This window comes from Aristolochia californica, unplaced genomic scaffold (genome assembly GCF_029961685.1).
Source record: "Aristolochia californica isolate CCGP_79_NKW_82.1479 unplaced genomic scaffold, dmAriCali1.0.hap1 SCAF_9, whole genome shotgun sequence".
NCBI classification, from domain to species: Eukaryota; Viridiplantae; Streptophyta; class Magnoliopsida; order Piperales; family Aristolochiaceae; genus Aristolochia; species Aristolochia californica.
In genome coordinates this window covers 2,905,378-2,925,091 of record NW_027182290.1, presented here as the reverse complement: position 1 = coordinate 2,925,091, position 19,714 = coordinate 2,905,378, and the positions used below count along the sequence as shown (strand labels likewise).

The 19,714-nt window shown below is 39.1% G+C and overlaps 2 protein-coding genes across 2 annotated transcripts; one reads left to right on the top strand and one right to left on the bottom strand.

Moving 5' to 3' along the window:
* The first annotated feature begins 569 nt into the window (after nucleotides 1-569).
* Nucleotides 570-3,133, top strand: LOC137941731 (uncharacterized). The gene is made up of 4 exons (XM_068787279.1): nucleotides 570-1,053; nucleotides 2,124-2,162; nucleotides 2,487-2,571; nucleotides 2,703-3,133. The coding sequence occupies exons 1-4, from the start codon at nucleotides 676-678 to the stop codon at nucleotides 2,783-2,785; spliced, it is 585 nt and encodes a 194-aa protein (XP_068643380.1). The 5' UTR covers nucleotides 570-675; the 3' UTR covers nucleotides 2,786-3,133.
* Nucleotides 3,134-11,103: 7,970 nt separating this feature from the next.
* LOC137941156 (cyclic dof factor 3-like) lies at nucleotides 11,104-14,541 on the bottom strand. The gene is made up of 2 exons (XM_068786445.1): nucleotides 14,216-14,541; nucleotides 11,104-12,834 (listed from the first exon to the last, which is right to left on the bottom strand). The coding sequence occupies exons 1-2, from the start codon at nucleotides 14,396-14,398 to the stop codon at nucleotides 11,515-11,517; spliced, it is 1,503 nt and encodes a 500-aa protein (XP_068642546.1). The 5' UTR covers nucleotides 14,399-14,541; the 3' UTR covers nucleotides 11,104-11,514.
* Between the last annotated feature and the right edge of the window lie 5,173 nt (nucleotides 14,542-19,714).

Below are 19,714 nucleotides of genomic sequence, written 5' to 3'. Positions count from 1 at the left end.
TTCTGAGAGAACCGTAAAGAGGACAATTTAATTAACAAAATTGCTGCAACACATGAATGCGAGGTTGCTGCTAGGAAATTGTAGCACTTGTGTATGATCAGAGCTCGTGGATAGTGAAGAAACTTCCTGAGAACATACTCGGAGCATTTGTTTATTTATTTTCCTCAGTATTCGATGTCTTGGTTGATTAACATTTGTTTCCTTGTTATTACACAAATCAGTGTGTGCAAAGCAGACTTACGGATTTACTGAGTGAAATAAATTAGAAAAAACAGAAGTGACTTTAATTTTCCTCTCTTTCCCTGCGACAGGTAACTATCGGAAACTTTAAACAGAACTTATCGGAAAGACGCAATTAATCGGACGGACGCTTAGATCGTCCAGTTCTCCTTGTAAAAGCCGTAGTCTAAAAAATTTAACCTTGTTTAAATTCGTAACCTGTTTAAAAGATATGAAATAAAGAGTTAGTTTGAGAGCCTTATTTCAAGTTTTTTTTATTAAAACTGAATTGAACCGAATTTTTTTCGATCTAAGATGGGTTCGTGCCAGCCCTAGTTGTGTTTGTGATGTTGTAACTTGTAAGGTTACAAAAGAAATATAAGGGGACTAAAGAGGCGATTCATAGGACTGTTTCTGAGTAAAGTGTTTGAGGATTAACTCGTATGGATTGAGAAGATGAGGCCACGAAAGGAAGGGCAAGGAAGAAGAAGAAGAAGATCATCTTCCTCTCCTCCCAGGGCCGTCGTCCGTGCCCCATCGGGGACCGATTTATCTGGGTCAGGGTTCTACCCTTCCACCGACGTCTCTCTTCTTGACCGCGATTTCTTCACTGAAGAGGAAGTACCAGCTTTTTCCCCTGACCATGGCAGCAGCAACCCCAGAAGCTTTCCTTATAGCGTCAAGCAGCAGTGCTGGGAAAAAGCCGAGAAGATTAAGGGGCGGGACTCGGATCGCTGGCGCCGCGACGCTCTTGGAAATGTTATCTTCCGGAAGCTGGTCGGCTGCCCTGGCTGCCTCTGCCATGATTATGATCACATAGTGCCTTATTCCAAGGTACAGTAATTCGTCCTCTCCCCTCCCTCTTTTGCGTGTGAGTGTTTCTGTATGCTTCTTTGAGTATGTTGGGTTAAACCGATTTTGGGGCTTTCCCATTGGTCTGATATGGGTTGGGGGGAAATGAAATGTAAGATTCTTACTGAGGTCGGTTTCTCATCCATTTAGCGCTTACTGTATATGAACTTCGGTCTTACTCTCTGCTGTTGCTGAAGTGATTTGTATGTGGCTAGACTGTTGTGATGTCTCATTTGATAGATTCGATTATTTCTCCTTTACGACTCTGGAGCGAAAAGCTGGCTATTTTTGCTAGTCACCCAACTAATGGGCAAGTGCTGTTTATGTACCCTTTTTGTTTATTCAAGCAACTGCAAGATTTTCTATTTTCTTACTGTCTTTCCTCACTTTAGATGATTCTTTCGTTCGCACTCAAATGAGCAAAAAAAGGTGATTAAAATTTATCTTCCGTAATGAAAACCTTTTTCTCTCTCTCTTTTGTTTAGGTCTGATTGATGAACCTTCTAGCTGGTTATGTATTAGTTTGTAATCGCCTTGGATCCGGCCTCTGTAGTTTAGCTCAAGCGGTTCCCTTCATCTGCAAAAATCTGCCTCTTGCTCTTTGATATCATTCATTCATTCAGCATCATGAAGTTATCGTCTACAATTTTTAAAATATTGTGTGCACTGAATTTATTGTTTCCTTGTAATGGTTAGTTTGTTGTTCAAACACTTTTACAAGTTATGGCAATTAATAAGAAACATTACGAGTCAGGTGTGGAAGTGGGGGGTTTTACAATGTTAATTGTTTTAACATAATCAAGATTGACATGGCTGTTACACGTTCTCTGATTCTGAGCCTGAGATTACAAATTAGGTTGAGAGCTTGATTGTACAAGTTCTTTATTCCACCCTTGAGAACATATATGAATCCAACACTTCATTCATTGCTGCTAGGTGTTTGAAAGGTCATTGTGACTTGTTATTTTGCATTCTCTTCTGACTTTTTATTTGTGCAATTGAACTGAATCCCATGGCCTTGCCAATAATATTCTCAATTTATCTAACTGCAGGGGGGAAAGAGCACTTTGGAGAATTGTCAGGTTTTACAGGTTCATATCCTTCTTTAGCATTCTTACTGCAATCTCTTTCTTTCTGGTGCAAATGTTAACAACTTCTCTCATGCAATATTTGTATTTGCTCCACCATATCATCTTGGGGACTTGTCCTGTTTGACTTGATGTTCCCTAGGTGGGATGTTAAGGATTATGTTTCCCTTGTTTGTGTTTGGGGGTCTGCATATCTTTGGACCAGGTTCTCAACCAAATCAATTACAGTGGCAAAGCATCTGCATTTGTTTTTCTGCACAGTGTGTACATGTTCCACTTTTCTTTTTTCCTGTAGAGCTAGTGGTTTTAATTCAACTCATTCTCCAGGCAACAGTTAATAGATCAAAGGGCAACCGGACTGAGATATCCAAAGCAGATCTCATACAGAAGAGTGCATATTGCAGAGTTTCAGGTACAGTTAAACTTCACTAAGTTTGTCTTATGCTCTTTGAAAATTGCCTTCTGCTTGTAAAACGTTTTTCTTCCAGAAAAAGATATTCGTTTGATCTGCTTTGTGGTTCTCATGATCCTCCTGTGCTTCAGGAAGAGACATGGATCTCCTTGAACTCTCTGCTTACGGCAATGTGCATCACGGCCAGGATACTGGTGGTTGTAGAATTCAGTGACAGAAAGGGCAACTCTTTACTATTCATGGTTTCTGTGGTAGACTGAACTGCTCATGTAACAGTTTCAGGCCTGTTCAATTTGAGACAAGATACAGTTTCCAGCGTTTCTTGCTGCATTAACTAAGTTTTTCTGTGATTCACAAATTAATGTTATAGAGTCGGTTTTCTGTGATTCTCAAATTAATGGTTATAGAATCAGATTCTTTACCATGAATTCTTGCACGAAAACGGTGACTTTATGATCTTGTTGAACGGGTTTTAAGGTCCACAAGGCAGCAAGAAAATTTTCCTTAAATTTTTGGACCCCTTTTTTACGAGTTTTTAAATGGTTCTAATTCATTTGCTCAACTGTATAGCAAATTATTGTAAACTGCGGAAGCCATTAAAGCTCCATCATGCATGATCTCGAATCGTAGCTCCGAATCAATCCCAGCATCCGTAGTTGCATCTTGTTCGTATCTAATTCAACCAGGTTCCAATCTAGGCCTGTTCGAAAAATCTAATCTGACCCATTACAAATCAGCAGTCCAATACCAATCCACGGAAATCGAAAAGCATGAAAACTATGAACGGGTTTCGTGTACAGAATCTAAATCCATAGCGTTTATACGTCGATGTATGCACCTCCTGCCATTCGGCAGCTTATTGACAGCTCGAAACAGAGATTTTCTTCACAAAATGCTCTTTATTTGAAAAAAATATATATATATCAGTAAGATTCAGGGCCCTCTAAGGATGACTGAAGAAATTCCCTGTTCTCGGATGGACGTTAGCCCCTGGCTCTTCGTAATCGATACACGTTGTCAGCACTCTTCCTTCCTGCCATTTCTCCTGAAAATACCAAACAGTTGTCTTCATGAAATTTTATCTAAGGTTGTTGTTCTCAGTAACAGAAGTGCAGGAACCCACTTCGAGTTGTTCTGCAGAAGTTTGTTTCTCAGAATCAGATCTCAGTTCCTTCTTTTTCCTACAGGAACGACGGACATAAGCCTTAGCCTGAGCGTGAACAATGAACAGTGAAAATGAAAAAACAGAGCATGAATATATATACCAGGAGTGAAGAATGTAAAATCGTAAAATCTTTCTTTCTTTCTCATTTTTTTCATACACTTAGATCTCTATTTATATACATAATATTATGGTTACTCGTAACCCGTCTCTCAAATCATTTTCGAGGTCATAGTTACAGAGGACTTCTTCCTCTGTTTTTACGGATCTAGATGACCGTTTTGGAAGAACTCATGCCAACAATCCCCCTCAAGTTGGTGCGTATATATCTTTGATGCCCAACTTGCCAAGTGAGTTGTAGAAGTTCTTACTGCATACTGTTTTTATAAGTATGTCTGTCAACTGTTCTTCAAATTTAACAAATAGAAATCGAATTATCTTTGCCTCAAGGTTTTGTTTGATGAAGTATCAATCTACTTCTACATGTTTAGACTGCTCATGCTGAACTTGGTTATGTGAAATATCAATAGCCGCCTTATTATCGCAGAATAAGTTCATCTCACAGTTTGGACCAAAGCCAATTTCGGTTAATAATATTTGAAGCCAGAGAATCACACAAAGACCCTTAGCCATCCTACGAAATTCAACTTTAGCACTTGATAACGCTACTGCCTTCTGTTTCTTATTTCTTCAGGTAACTAGGTTTCCCCCAACAAACGTAAAATTGCCTGAGGCGGATCTTCTATCTGAAATATTTCCTGCCCAGTCAGCATCTGTATAACCTTCAACCCTTAGGTGATGTTTTCTTGATAACATAAGTCTTTTCCCAGGGGAAGACTTTAGGTATCGAAGAATTTGATTCACTGCATTCATATGATCTTCACTAGGACAATGCATGAATTGGTTTACTACACTTACTGCATAAGCGATATCAGGTCGTGTATGGGAGGGATAAATAAGTTTTCCAACCAACCTCTGGTATTTTCATTTGTTTGTTGGCACTTGGTCTGGGTATTCTCCAAGCTTGTGATTTGAAATTACTGGGATATCTGCAGGTTGACATTCCAGTAGTCCAACTTCTGATAATAGATATAAGATATATTTTCGTTGGGAAATGAATATGCCTTGCTTGGACCTAACAACTTTGATTCCCAAAAAATATTTGAATCGTCCCAAAATTTTCATCTCAAATTATATTGCCAATTACTCTTGAAGTCTTGCTATTTATTTTAGATCATCTCCTATAATGATCATATCGTATATATACACTATCAAAGCAGTTACGTTACCTCGCTAATGCTTTAAGAATAGCGTATGATCTGAGTTACTTTGTTTAAAACCATATTTCCGCATTGCCAAATTCAATCTCCCAAACCACACACTAGGAGATTGCTTCAAGCCATATAGAGTTCGTTGGAGTTTACACACCGTCTTTGCTTTAGAATTTGCTATATATCCCAGAGTAACATCCATATAGATTTCTTCTTCAAGATCTCCATGGAGAAAAAACATTTTTAACGTCAAATTGATGCAGTGGCTAATCAAGATTAGCTGCAAGAGATAACAAAACTCTAACGATATTCAATTTGGCCACAAGTGAGAATGTCTCTTGATTATCCACGCCATATGTTTGTGTGTATCCTTTTGCTATTAGCCTTGCCTTGTACCGTTCAACTGCTCCATTGGATTTGTATTTGATGGAGAATACCCACAAGAACAAGATTCGAGGTCTCATTTTTTTACTAATGCCTTCATTTCTTCCTTCATGGTTTGAACCCACCGAGGGTCTTTCGGAGTTTCATCAACACTTGTGGGACATGCTGTGAGGAGAGTTCATTTACAAACTTCTTGAGGGGTTCAAACAATTCTTTTGTATATACATAATTGGAAATAGGGTATTTTGATTTGTTTCCCTTCACTTCGGGGGAATATTTGTTTGGTGGTTTGCCCCGATTGCACCTGATAGTAATTTATAACCAACAGGAATAGCCATATCGTTAGAATTTTGAGGTGTGACAGGATTACTTACCTCAATGATATTCTTAAGTGATGGGTCAGTGGATACTGAGGAGAAGGGTACTGCTTTATCATCAATTTTTGAGGATATCTTCTCTGGATCTGGTTCCATAGTGGTCGTTATATCAATGTCCTTGAACCAGTCAAATGTCATCCAACTTAGCTTTTCTTCTTGTGTCTCCTCCTGAAGAGAGGAATTGGATGTAGCAGATGAGTAGAAAGATTCGGATTCAAGAAGCGTGACATCCATAGTTACAAATGTGCGTTGACTAGATGGATTGTAGCAGCGATACCTTTTTTTATGGACGACATATCCCAAAAATAGACACCGAATGGCACACGGATCAAACTTCGAGCACTAGTTTTTGTGGAGATTAACAAACACAACATATCCAAAAATTCGAGGGGGGAGCATGAACACCGAGGGTAATGAAACATTGTTTGATAGGAGTTGTAGAGGAGTCTTAAACTCTAGAATTTTATAAGGCGTAAGGTTCATGAGGTAGACAACCATAGTAATAGCATCAGGCCAATGATGGCTAGGTACTTAAGTCCCAAGTAAAAGAGTCCGAGCTGTTTCAAGAATGTGATCATTTTTTCTCTCTGCAATACCAGTTTGCTGAGGAGTTTAGGGGTACGAGGTTTCATAAATCAGTCCATGGTGTTAGAAATAATCACGAAACTAAGGATTCACATATTCTCCACCATTATCAAATCGAAGAATTAGAATGTTGGTAGAGAACTGTGTTTGGATCATCTTATGAAATGATTGAAAGGTATGAAAGACCTCATCCTTGTGTTTCAACAAGTAAAGCCAAGTCATTCGTGTGCAGTCATCAACAAATATGACAAACCAATGAACACCAGACCTAGCATATTTGTGTCGTCACTCCATCCATTGTTGTCGTCGTCGACAACTGCTCACCGACCGCCTTCGCCGCTTGGTTCCATTTTCCATAGCCGCCGTCATCCCCGACAACAGGTCCTCACCGGTGCTGCTAGACCTCTGCCCTCATCGGCGGGGAAAACCAAAAACCAGAGAGACCTAAGTTAAAAGGGGAAAATAAATTTTAAAATACATTTTTAGTAGAAATACGTTTCTATGGACTATTAGTACCTCATAGTTTTTTGAAACATTTTTCTAATTGAAAATTCTTATTAAAAAATCATATAATTTTTTAAGTAAGATTTTCTTATTAAGATGGGCTTGAAAATCGTATTGAAATTTTTTTAATAAGTATTTAACAGTTGATGTTGTAATACTTTTAGCATGATGCAATTTTCATAGCAATTTTGTGTTTGACAGTTTATTTGATTAAAAATTTATCAATACTTATAATAATATATTAGATTGATTATTAATTTTTTTATTTTCCTAGAAGAGGCAATAAGAGGTCCATTTAACTTTCTTAATAAAATTTTAAAATATTTCTTGTAATTTTCTAGTAAGTCACTAATAGTAATAGGATTTTATTTAAAGAAATTTTTGGAAATATGTATCATAGGAAAAACATTTCTAGTTTTTCCTAGAATATAAATTTTCAACTAGGGGCATTAAGGAGGTCATAGTAAACTTATGGCCAAATTCAAAAATTACAAAATAAGTTAAACAACATTTGGGATAAAAAAGATTAATATTAGTGCGTTCTAATCCATTATCAAGATTCAAGCCTGAACCTCCTCTATCATTTTTTTTTAAATGTATGCATAATTTTATATATAATTTATTTGATATATATTTTTTCTAGAGTATTAAATGTAGGTTAAGTTCGAACTCGGTTAAAATTATTAGGCTCGGACTCGATTACAATTTTAGGGTTGAAGTTAGGGTCGGCTCGAGCTCAAGTTCGAAATATTTAAATCAAGTTCAACTCGAACATAGGAAGGTTCGGACTCAGTTGGATTCGATGTCACCCTTATGCCCAATTTTATGTAAAATGTAATCATAATTTTATATACAATTTATTTGACATGTATTTTTTGAAAAGTTTTAAATGTATGTTGGAGCTCAAACTCGAAACATATATTTTTTGAAAAGTTTTAAATGAATGTTGAAGCTTGAGCTCGGTTAAAATTATTGGGTTCGAGCTCGAGCTCAAGTTCGAAATATTTAAATCAAGCTTGACTCGAACATAGGCAAGTTCGGGCTCGGCTCGGCTCAGCTCGATGCCACCGACCAACTTCATTGATTGGGAGAAATAAGAAATGGACACTTATAATTTAGTGTTTTTCTTATGTTTGTCCCTCCACTGTTTTACTTTTGATTTGTTGTTGACTTCCTTTCATTTTCTTATTTAGATCTGCTATGAATCTATTAACGTTTGAGAGTTTATCTGAATTCACAAAATACAAGCTCCCATTAAATTTTAACAAAAAAATAACCAGAGTTGCTTATTTTTTCTTTAATGGCTTCTTATTACAAGTAAGTTTTTAAAGTTTAGAGTAGTCCTTACCTTTAATGGAGCCTTCCTTCTAGTGGGTATCTCTCAAGGTTGTTGGGTAACAATCTCATTGAATATCGACGGGTCCAAATGAACTAAAAGACAATATTAGAAAATTTTAAGCTCCACCTCCTCTCCTTGTCCTTGTAATTGAAGCAGGAAGGACGGTCCCTCCATTCATGGTTTATAAATCGAAGCGGGAGCGACTGTCTGCTAATTGAGTCAGTTCAAGAATTCGACGATTAAACTATTCCTGTCAGCTGGTTTTCAGCTTTTTCTGTGTTTTGGCATTTCAGAAACAGTGAAGGGACTGGTTCCAATTGATCTTGATTCAAAGGGATTGTTAGATTTGATTCTGACAACACTTGTTTACCTGCACTATGCAAACTAAGAGCTTCAAGAGCTCTGAGTTCTTCTGCACCATTGATTCCAGCTTTTTCTTCTGAAGGGAAGCTGCATGGAATAATTAGGGGAGTTGTGTGGTTGGACCCAGAATTGATCACTCTACAGTTGAACCATTTATTTAGTTTAATGGGTTTGTGCGTTTGAACTCATCAACTAGTAAAGAATTGAAGAAGGGGGAAGGGTACCAGTTTGGTTGTCCCAATCCAACCTAATTAAAGCCTTCAAATTAAGTACTCTTAACCTTTTCTTCCTTGGTGGGATGCCAAAGTGAAAACCATGAAGTGTTGATAACTCTCAATGGTAGCTTATTACTCATGTAGCTGCTTTTGTTTCTCAAAACAGCCTTTCCTCAGTAGGAAAATTTAACTACCATAGATTATTCTACAATAGCTTGAAATTGGAAAGTGCTTTTCCGTTTCCTTTTCCCCATTCGTTTGAACTTTCTGGGTTTTGTCGGTGGACTTCTCTGGCTTTTCTTCGAGTTGCAATTGCTTGTGGGAAAGTGTGAAGTGGAATGACAGCTTTTCCTTGCTCTCAGGGGAAGTACAGGTCTGTTCTTCCAGTTTATGTTCAAGAACAACATGAAAATGTGAATAACAGCTGCAAGAGCTCTAAGGGAGGAGGGATAAAAGCAAAATCTGTCCTTTGGCTTTTTAGCATTACAGCTATCTGTGACTAAAATTAGAAAAACTAATCTGAGAATAAAGCAAGACCCAGAAAGGAAAAATCCAAACTTCATGGACAGGTCCGATTGAAGAGCTGTAATCACCTGTTTTATCCTGTAGATGTGGTTTCAGCTGCGGAAAAGATCAACAAATCCGGCCACCCAACCCCTAGCTTTTCTGACGAAAAGAACTGGAAGTAAACAAAATTGAAGACAACTCACCAGGATATCAGACAAAAGGTCAGACTTGCATAGGTCCACAGTTCTTGTGGTGGGCATAATCAAAGAGTAAAGGTGACGATATGTAAAAAAATTCCGAATCTCATCTCGAGAATAAGACCTTTTGCTGTGCACAGAAGCATTCTGCATGTTTGAGGCTTCAGCAGGCTCTCAGATTTTCCAACTTGAGATTCTGGAAAATTCGAAAGAAGAACAGCAACACCATGGTAACTGCCAAACTCATATTTTTTTTTTTTCATAGTTTTGAAACTTACATTTTGAAAGTGTTGGATTGGTGCTGTGAGGACCATGTAATATGAAGGGAGAATTCATGTCCTAGTTCCAAAAAAGTCTTTATTATGATAAAGATAAATTAGCTGAGGGATCTGCCTACTTCTCTGCCTTCTGCGATCCAAAAATAAAACCAGAAAGCAAGCCAAGTTTTGTTTTACTTGCGTCACTGAAAAAAGGAGATAAAGTTAGAAAAAGAAAAAGATGTGGAACAGCTTGTTGGCATCACATCCTTTGGGTCCCATAACAACTCAACTTCTGGGAATTCTGTGGTCATCTGTGAATCTTGACACAAATATCTTCCAAGTTTGGGTTTCATTTTCCTGGCCCAAGGATATACTAAGAAGGATCAGAACTGTTACAGTGATTAATAATGCTATCAATCCTTATAACGAGTAGTCTTTATTCTTTACCAGGTATACTTTCTCTGTAAAGTTGTTTATCAGATTTTTTTAATGGGATAAACACTCTGATGTCATTCAGGATTTTCTTCATTTATGGTGCTGGTCATTTACCTCAGAACAGAAACCTGGCATGAAAATAAATAATCTGGATAAAGGGTAGGGGATTTTCCTAATGAATCTGTGATTTAAAAGTGTCATTCTGTGGAAAGAAGGAATCAACTTTTTGAATGGTTTATTGCTTTTATTATCTCCATTCCCTCAGCTTTTCACCTGTTGCTGTGAGTTGTCTGAGTTTGAAAGCTGAAAACGAAAGATTCTTGGCTTTTCGTTACAGAAAATTCACAACTTTTTCTTTTCGTTTGCCCCTTTCTCCACTTTATTGTTGCCTAGTCTTCCTTGTATTATTTCAATGCGCAATTGCAAGGGAGTGGCTTTTAGTCTTCTTCCACCATGGCCTTATCCAGAAGCATAAACGAAAGTTATGAATTTTCTGTTTTTTCCTTCCACCTTCACCTGATATTTTTCGGAGCAATTTTAATCTGATCCGTGGCTCTCTGTTATGGGGCCTCTGGAACATAAGAAGCAACTAGACGAAAGCTGCAAAAGTCTTCCTCCAGATTGCTTGAGAACCAACCTTGCTGCTTCAGTTATCAACAGATTGGATATTGGATTGGTAACTGAACGAACAAGCAGAAGGTAGATTGAAACCCCTCCTCTTTACATTCATTAACTTGAACAGAGAAGCGCTAGGGTAGAAAAGAGGTGGAAGCATTGAAGCTAAGACATTAAGCAACAGAGCTCACCATTAGTTGTAGTCTCTAGAACCCCAGTGTGACTCACATTATAGTACGGACTGTTTGATTTTGACGTTGTTAGTCAAAAAGAAAGGATCAAGAATGATTGGAGGATTGACCACTGTGCAAAGCAAAGTGAAGAAAAAGAAAAGGATCATTCTTTGAGTTCTGGCTTGTATTTAAAAGTTTATTTGGATTACATCTGAGAATTTCTCTAATTTCTCTCTATCTCAATACAGTATGTACATGGACACACTTGCCAAACCATTAGATCTTCTAAGTAAAAGAAAAGATATGTTTTTAGGAGGTAAAACCAGTGGCAATATGATCTACTTGTAGTCGTAGCCATCTAACAGAAGAAAACCAACAAAAATCCTCCATAATCTGTCAGAATTGGGCTGCTGAGCTATTCCTTTGCTTCCTAACTAATGCACCAGTGAGCTCCACCGACTGGGTTGTGTTGAATTTCAGGTATACAAACTCAGCACAGAGTCCTGGCTTCCAAACAGCAACAGTTGATGGCCTTCTTCTCCTCTCACCAACCAGTTTATGATCTCTCATGGAAGTAAAGTGACCGAGACAAAGCTGCAGGGTTTGCATGCAAGACCTGATTAGCTTCAGCGGTATGAATTTTTTCCTGCACCTTTGGTTGGAAAGCCTTGAAGAGCCCCCCACCACTGACTGCCTCAGCTTTGTCGGGCCTAATCCCCAAGGTGGCCCAAATGGAGCTCCTTGCAGCTTCACCAGGATCATCAATCCTTAATGTCTTCGGAATCCACAGACATCTCTTCAAGCTGCCTTCTTTGTTTGAGTCTTCTTTATCTGGGTCGCTCTGTTTGCAAGTGCTTCCTTCTCTTGGGTGCTTCCCTAAGGTCGGAAAATTTGAACCAGAGCCCAAAGACCTGGGCTTCGGGGACACTGGAGCTATCCATGGAACGCTCCAGGTGCCCGGAATGCTGCAACCCCAGTAGGTTGCCGCAGGATAGAACGAAATGGGGAAGCTCGAATCGCAGAAGGGAGACGGAGGAGGTGGCGGAGGCGGTGGTGCTATCGGAAAGTTCCACTGTGGTGGGTTCCATGGATAAGTCCATGGCGCACCAGGAAAACCAGCTATCCGAGGAGCAAATCTTGCACAATTTCGTGTACCGGGCTCAGTCAGGTTCACCCAGCTTCCATCTTCTGCAGAATTACTAGCCGTGATAGAGGACTCACTAGAGTGTTCATCTCCGTTGTCTCCCCCATTGGAGACGGCAACTTTCTGTTCTTCCGGTCTGTGGAAACCATTTCTCTGACAATTGCGCACGGTCTTCTCCGCAAGGTTCAGGACCGAAGCCATGGACTCGCAGAAAGGAGCATCCGAACCAAAACTGAGAACAGTGCCACAGGGTTTCTGAGGGGCACGAAGAATCGCTTCTGGAGTGTCTGCTCGAGCACTGTCAATGGTTTCAGACACCGTGATGTGACGGTAATAAGCAGCAGAATTCTTGTTCTTGCGACGCCCGGCCCCCATGGGCACATTCCTCATTGTACCACCAGCAGTCCAGTATCTCTGGCAGTTCTTGCAGAAATGCCGAGGCTGGTTAACGTTGTAGTTATTGTAGTAACAGAACTTGGTGTCAAGACTGTTGCAGCGCGGACATGGAAGTATCTTGTCTGGTTTCTTAAGGGGCTTCTCTTTAATATCGTTCGTCTCTCCTTGTACTACCTCGAGCTTCAAAGCTTTAGTTGGAGAACTTTCTTTGTCAAGTGAAGGAGTTTTAGGGATGTCGTTCGCTGCCGAACAAGGTACTGGACTGGCTGCCTTGTCTGAGCTCACATCTCTTTGATCTTTGTCATTAGCTTCCGGCTTATTTTGATGAAAGCGTTCCTGAAGCAATAATTCGTTAGTATAGGAAAACTAGACGACTCTGCAGCCGGCACAGATTAAAAAAAAAATTCTGTAAGAAAAAAAAGTAAACGATGATCAGGAACCGTAGAACAACTGTTAACGTAGAGTGGAATGCACAACGCTGACGTTTTTTCACTGTTCAGACGATCGGATGTAATTACGACGTTCCTCAGGAGGGTTTAGTTAACGTTAGAGCTGCAATCAACGGAACTATGCGTCGTTGCAGAGTATTACAGAGTTCAGTCAGATGGAGACAGCTAGAAAGAACAATTCACACTGGAGTTTGAAAACTACACAGAGAATAAAATTAAACAGCAAAACAACCATTAAAATATAGAAATGAATTAGGATAGAGAGAAAAATGGAGTTTGAACTATGAAGGAGTCAAAGATCAGAAGAGTGATTAAGAAAGAAAGCTCCAAATGCATTTGAATTACACCGTATGCAGAATTAAATCTCTGTCAGGCTTTGTGTCAGGGTGGTTTAAGATTTCTGGTGAAATATACTCCAAATCCTGAAAATGGAGCGAAGCTTATGAGCGAAAAACTTGTTTTTTCATATAGAAAATGAGTAGCTGCTCTTTTCTGGAAAGATCACTTGAAGAACTTCCAAGTGTTATCTGGTTAAAAATTTTGGTGCGAGTAAACTTACTCGGAAAAAAATGGAGAAATTCAACAGGATCGGAAAGTCAGATGGTTAGAACTTAAAAGAGCAAGCTGAACCAGAGACTGTCTCTCACGAAACTCGTGGGTTTCCATGACAATTCCTTCAAAAGCAGAAACAGAGGCAGGTGGGAAAACTACGATTTTTTTTTCTTCTGGAGGGCTAAAAATTAGAGTGTTTGTAACCAAATTTGACGATTCCTTCTCCGGAAAGCAAAAAAGAAGAAGAAATTCTGTCGAAATTGAAGCTGTAGAAAGTAAACCCACAATTTATATTTGAACTTGAGAAAATGGAAAACAAAGAAGAGATACATTCTCTCCAAAAAATCAATACTCGCAAGCGACGGAAATTCAAAAAATCATAATTCCCACAACAAAAAAGCAATCCCAAATCTCGACAACCTCAAGAGAAGACTTCTACACAGAAACAACTCACTACTCAAGACCAACCCCCCTCCAAAATAAAAAATAAAAAAATCATTTAACCTCAAAAACTCAAATTCCCCGCCAAATTCATCCAACTCAAACTGTGTAACAGAAGAAAAAAAATATCACTTCATTATTCTCAAAACAGAAGACCATAAATCAACTGAAGAGCAATCAAGAACTACTCCTTTGCTTCTTCCGAAAATCAAGAAGCACCCAAAAAACCAAACACGAGTGAGCAACCTCCGTCTTTAGAGTACATATATGTGTACCTCGTTACGCTGTTCTTTCTCTTCCCCCTCCTCACAAACTCTCTTCTTCTCCAAAGAAGCTTCCAGATCCCCGGATCCCTCCTCATCAGTTGCAAACCCAGCTGCTTCCATTCCGTACTCCCCAGCCGGCAGCGCAATCGTCTTTCCAAACAGCTTAATCGCCGGGTCCCGATTGTCCAACATTTCTCCAACTCTGAATAAGCAGAATCACCAGCAGTGGCAGTAGCAACACCCACCCCAGAAAAACTAATATACCCGAGCAAGAGGAAGAAGAAAGAAGAAGGAAGAAGCAGAAGAAGAAGAAAGAAGAAAGAAGAAAGAAGACAACGACGGTACGGAGTATCGGAGAAAAACGGGTTCACTGCCCTCCTCTCTCTCCTCGCCTCTCGGTTTAATGAGGCGTGGATGCCAGGTCAGCTGGGCCGCGATTCTCAGCCACAAAGTTCTTGTGGCCTTGCGATCTTCCTATTGATTCCATCGCGCCCAAAGTTGATGCGCCTGGTCCTAGTCAGCACCCAATACCTCGCCGTAGCCCATCCTCTCTCCTCGCCGAGGGCATCCATCCTCTCTCTTATTATATTTAATTTTTTTAAATAAAACAACCTTTTTCTTCTTTTATTTATTTATTTATTTATTTTGTTTTGTTTGCTTCTTGGAGAAATGTTGATTAATGGACTTGTTTAAAAATTCTAAAGTTGAAAGGGTCTCCCATGTCAAAAGCCTCGTTTTGTCGAGTCCACGCCAAGTCTTCTGTGCCGAGTTTTTGGCCTTAGTCCGTTACACGGCAAAATCTGATATCGTTGAAAACTCTCGCCCAGGTCACTAAGCCTCTCCATCCGCCACGTGGATTGGACTTTATTGCCCTACTACGTCGTCAAAGGAGGCCCCAAAAAAAAGCGCGCCTTAATTCATCCAGGCCGTCCAGAAGGATTCTCGAATGGATATTTGACACACGAGCAACAAGGGACAAGTGCGAGAGCATCTCGACGGAGCAGAGAATCTTCTTTACGGAAGGGTGTCCACTTGCACACACGTGGCTCGCACTGCGGGGAGGGAGAGATCGTGGCAGTTGGATCGGACACGTGTTGGCCGGCGACACGGTAGTGGATCTACTCTGTTTAACGCTAATTACTGATTATCCGCCAGATTAATTTATACACGTCACGTTCCGAGTGGCGGGCGTCCTCTGATCTAAGGCGTGACGAGAGAGAGAGAAAGACAAAAGACCAGCGAATTATACTTAATTAAGACAATTATTAAAAAACCAAGGTTAATTAATTACCCGCTGAGTCTCTCTTCTGACCTTTCGACACTTTGGACACGTGGCTTTCAGGATCTAATTTGAATTTGATTTTAATTCGATAAATTAAAAAAAAAATTCAAGGTTTTTTAAAGTTGGGTCAAGTGTAATTTCTCACAAAATTGGAATAAATAGAAAAAAAGATGATGGTGGGCCCGGTGGTTGCTTGTCACTTGTCCGCTAACTGACTAAGGCAGTTTTACTCGTGAATTAGTGATTTAACTAAACCGGTGATGGCGTTTTAGGGCGAAGGTTTTCGTCTGTGCGACGCCGCCCCTGTACTTTCGTTTACTTTATTTTGGCTTTTTTGAAGAAACCAGGTGGGGGTCTCCGTCTTCGTCTCTCTTCTGGAAGACGAAGACACAGTTACAGCCACTTTTAAGCTGCGATGGAGTCATATATTAACGCGGAATGGAATCTGGGTTTTCCGTGGGATTTGGCGAGGGAAAGGGGCACGCTTGAGTTTCTGAGTTTCAGAAGTGAAGCACTGTAGTTTTTTAGTTTATCGGCTTAAATGTGAATCCATCACCTGGGGGGAAACGGATTTGTGTTGGTGAGATTGTATTGCTGTTGTTTATGATAGATTTTAGTTGAATTGATTTATTAAAAGGGTTAAAAGGAGGTTGAAACACTAACGATGATGGAATTGATTCACATTAATCAGATGGGAAAATGTATGTTCGATGAACGTGAGACCAAGGGGACTAACGATGATGGAATTGATTCACATTAATCAGATGGGAAAATGTATGTTCGATGAACGTGAGACCAAGGGGGGGGGGGTGTTAGTGCACAATGTAAGTTTAGAGGGAAATGAAATATAATTAAAAGTATTTTCCCTCCGAAAGTGAGAGGGAATGTAAAGTACTTGTTTGTATTAGTGTGTGCAATGGAAAGTGCAGTGTAAAATACCTGTTTGTAATAGTGTGCGCAATGGAAAGTGCAGTATAAAATATTGTTTATATTAGTGTGCACAATAGAAAGTGTGGTATAAAGTATATATAGATTATTTATTAAATAAAATATTTTGATATATCTGAATATTAGAAAATTAAATTAAAATTAGTTATAAATAAAATATATTAAATATAATAATTAAACAAATATTTATTTTTATATTATTAAAATTGTAATCAAATTTTAATTTTGTAATTTCTAAATATAAAATAATTATACAAATATCTATATAGCGTACTACACAAATATCGTAATAATAAAAATAAAAATAATACAAATATAACTTAATCACCTTTTTAATAAAAAAATATATCTGTTCATATAAAAGTACAACATAAAAAATATTTAGTGGTATTAAAACATAATAGTCAATAATTTTGCCACATCTGAATTGCTAAAACATCTCGATAATATGATGCTCTTGCAAATTGTATTGCAGACTCCCTTTGAGTACGTGCGACTAAAATAAAATATTAAAAATAAATAAATAATAACATAAGTGAATATAATAAATAAATTATTTTTTAATAACATAAGATATGTTTTAACATTAAAAACCACTATTAATATAATAAATAAATATATATATATATATATATATATATATCAATAACATAATGTATTTTTATGTATTATTAATTAATAATATTTTATCACAAAATTTAAAACCATTGGTTTAATTAATTATAGCAATGGGATAATTAAAATATATTAATATATTAATTATAAAATAAGTATATTAAATAAAAATAATAATTATTTTATAAATAAAAATTAGAAATTATTATTTTTATGACGGTTTAATTTTTCCTAAGTTAGGAAAAATTAAATTGTCTTCCTGCACGCGTTGTCTTCCTCAGCAGCAGGAGTACTACGACGATGGCCAGCAAGCAACGACGATGGAGGTAGCAAGCAACGGCGGGCCAAAGGGCAATAGCGACAGAGGCGGCGCTCCAACAGTACGCCGAGAGGGAGAAGGGAGGGAGGCCGAGAGAGAAGATAAGCCGAAGGTTAGGAGAGAGAAAAAAAAAATTTCTCTGAAACCTCGTTCAACAGAGGTTCCTCCCTGATCCTCCTCGATAACGATGTATTTGAACGATGGTAAGTGAAATCCGTATCACTTACCATCATTTTATTCCTGAAACGGGGGAAAGTGAAATACAGCTGTATTTCACTTTCCCCCGTCACTTATTGGGCGCAATAATGGGTTTCGGCCTACTTTCCCCAGCGTAAGTGAAATATACTTCACTTACGCTACGCACTAACAGGTCCTAAAGGGATTGTGGTCAAGTAAACCTCGTTACTAATAGAGATAAAGATAAATATATTGATAGATATAAAAATAATAATATAAATAAAAATAACTAGTGATTAAATTAGAGATAGACTCAAATTATAAAGTCATAATCACCTACAATCTCTCTACTTAATTCTATAAATAGTTTAACACCTTATCAATAATAATCATAATAATATTATTCTTCATTTCTATATTCTATATCGATTAATCAAAATAAGTTTATCGTGGCCGAAAATATTTATTGGAACTAGTTTCGTAGCTTCAGCCCATTGCCGCCGCCCAGGTATTTTTGTTGTCCTTTCTCCGTATAATATTGCCGGAGGTATTTTGAAAAAACAAAAAGTTGAAAAATTGTCGCTATCGATTTGCCCGAAATCCTGGTTGCCGCTCGCAGCCGCACTCCGCCACCGCACGTCGTCCCCCCCCCCCCCCCCCCCCCGCGTCTCTCCAACACTATCTCTGGAAATCACTCTACCGTCGCCCGATGTCCTCGTCGCCCCACTACCGCCTGACGCCGGCGCCGTCCGCTTTGCCGGCAACCACCTAGCCGGCGCCGCACAAAGCCCTCTCTTCTCTCTTCGTCGATTTTTTGTCGAAATCAATCGACCCCGCTGCCGCTTGCAGCTCGTAGTCGCCTTTGCCGGTAACCACCCAGCCGGCGCCGCACAAAGCCCTCTCTTTTCTCGTCACCGATTTCCTGCTGAAATCAGTGGACCCAGCTGTCGCCTGCCGCTTGTTGCTAGCCGTCGCCGTCGCTTGTCCCTCCGGCCACAACGCCGATGGCCCCCCTTATTTCCCCCTTAGACAAGCCGAGACAAGCCGTCCCGCGCGAATGTGCGAATTCGCACGTGGGTTTTTTCACACGTGTGGTATTTTTAATTATTAAAAAAAAAACTCAATCAAGAAACTCTTCGTCCTATCCGGACGGATTGATTCCGTCCGCACTAGCTGTTGTCTTTCCACCGAATGATACAATTCCATCCGTACCAACCGCCTCTAGTGTTGCTGTTTTTCCACCGAACGATACAATTCCATTTGCACCGACTACCTCTAGTGCCGTTGTTCTTCCACCGCATGATACAATTCCATCTGCACTAGCCGTCTCCAATGTCGCTACTCTGCCACATGACGATGAAATTTCGTTCGCACCAATTACCTCTGGTGCCGCACCAATCGCCGCCAGTGTTGCTACTTTGCCACCTGACGATGAAATTCCGTCCGCACCAGCCGTCTCTAGTGCAAGTGCTCTACCAAACGATGTGATTCCGTCTGCCCCAGTCGCCTCCTGTGCCACTGTTCTGCCACCTGACGATGAAATTACGTCCACACCAGCTGCTTCAAGTGCCGCTGTTCTCTCCAAACCACTTCCAAGAAGATTCTTTTTGAAGATCAAGATTGGACTATCCTTTTGGAGTTTCATCTTGTAGAGCATGATAGAGATAAAAATAACTAGTGATTGAATTAGTGATAGACTCAAATTGTAAAGTCTTAATCACCTACAATCTCTCTATGTAATTCTATAAATAGTTTACACCTGATTAATAATAATTACGGTAATATTATTCTTTATTCCTATATTTTATAATTAATATCCCCTAATTCATATTTAACACCTTAAATCTCTTAGAATACAGTAATGCCAGCTGAACTGGAGTTGGAAGTGACGGGTACTTATACTTTGTTTATTCACCATTACGCGGTTTACCTTATGGTGCTGTTCATCCATGTTCGAATGAGCGAATCCAAACCAATAGCTTCTGAATTGGTCGATGTTTGGAAGCAGAAGTTGAATTTTTTTTAGCAGAAACACTTCGCGAGTAACTACACAACCTATCCTCTGGAGATTCCAGAAATGTCGTTTTTCCAATCCAAATCTTCTCATAGTTGGATTGTTCTAGCGTTCAGAACAATGAAGGCTACCATATTGTTATATCTCTAGTTC

What these genes read in the sequence shown, in the direction of transcription:
- LOC137941731 (XM_068787279.1), top strand. Translation starts at nt 676, where the DNA reads ATGAGGCCACGAAAGGAAGGGCAAGGAAGAAGAAGAAGAAGATCATCT. An exon ending in ACATAGTGCCTTATTCCAAG is followed by an intron (nt 1,054 to 2,123) that starts GTACAGTAATTC and finishes ATCTAACTGCAG; the next exon opens with GGGGGAAAGAGCACTTTGGA. An exon ending in TGCATATTGCAGAGTTTCAG is followed by an intron (nt 2,572 to 2,702) that starts GTACAGTTAAAC and finishes CCTGTGCTTCAG; the next exon opens with GAAGAGACATGGATCTCCTT.
- LOC137941156 (XM_068786445.1), bottom strand. Translation starts at nt 14,398, where the DNA reads ATGTTGGACAATCGGGACCCGGCGATTAAGCTGTTTGGAAAGACGATT. An exon ending in AGAAAGAACAGCGTAACGAG is followed by an intron (nt 12,835 to 14,215) that starts GTACACATATAT and finishes TTATTGCTTCAG; the next exon opens with GAACGCTTTCATCAAAATAA.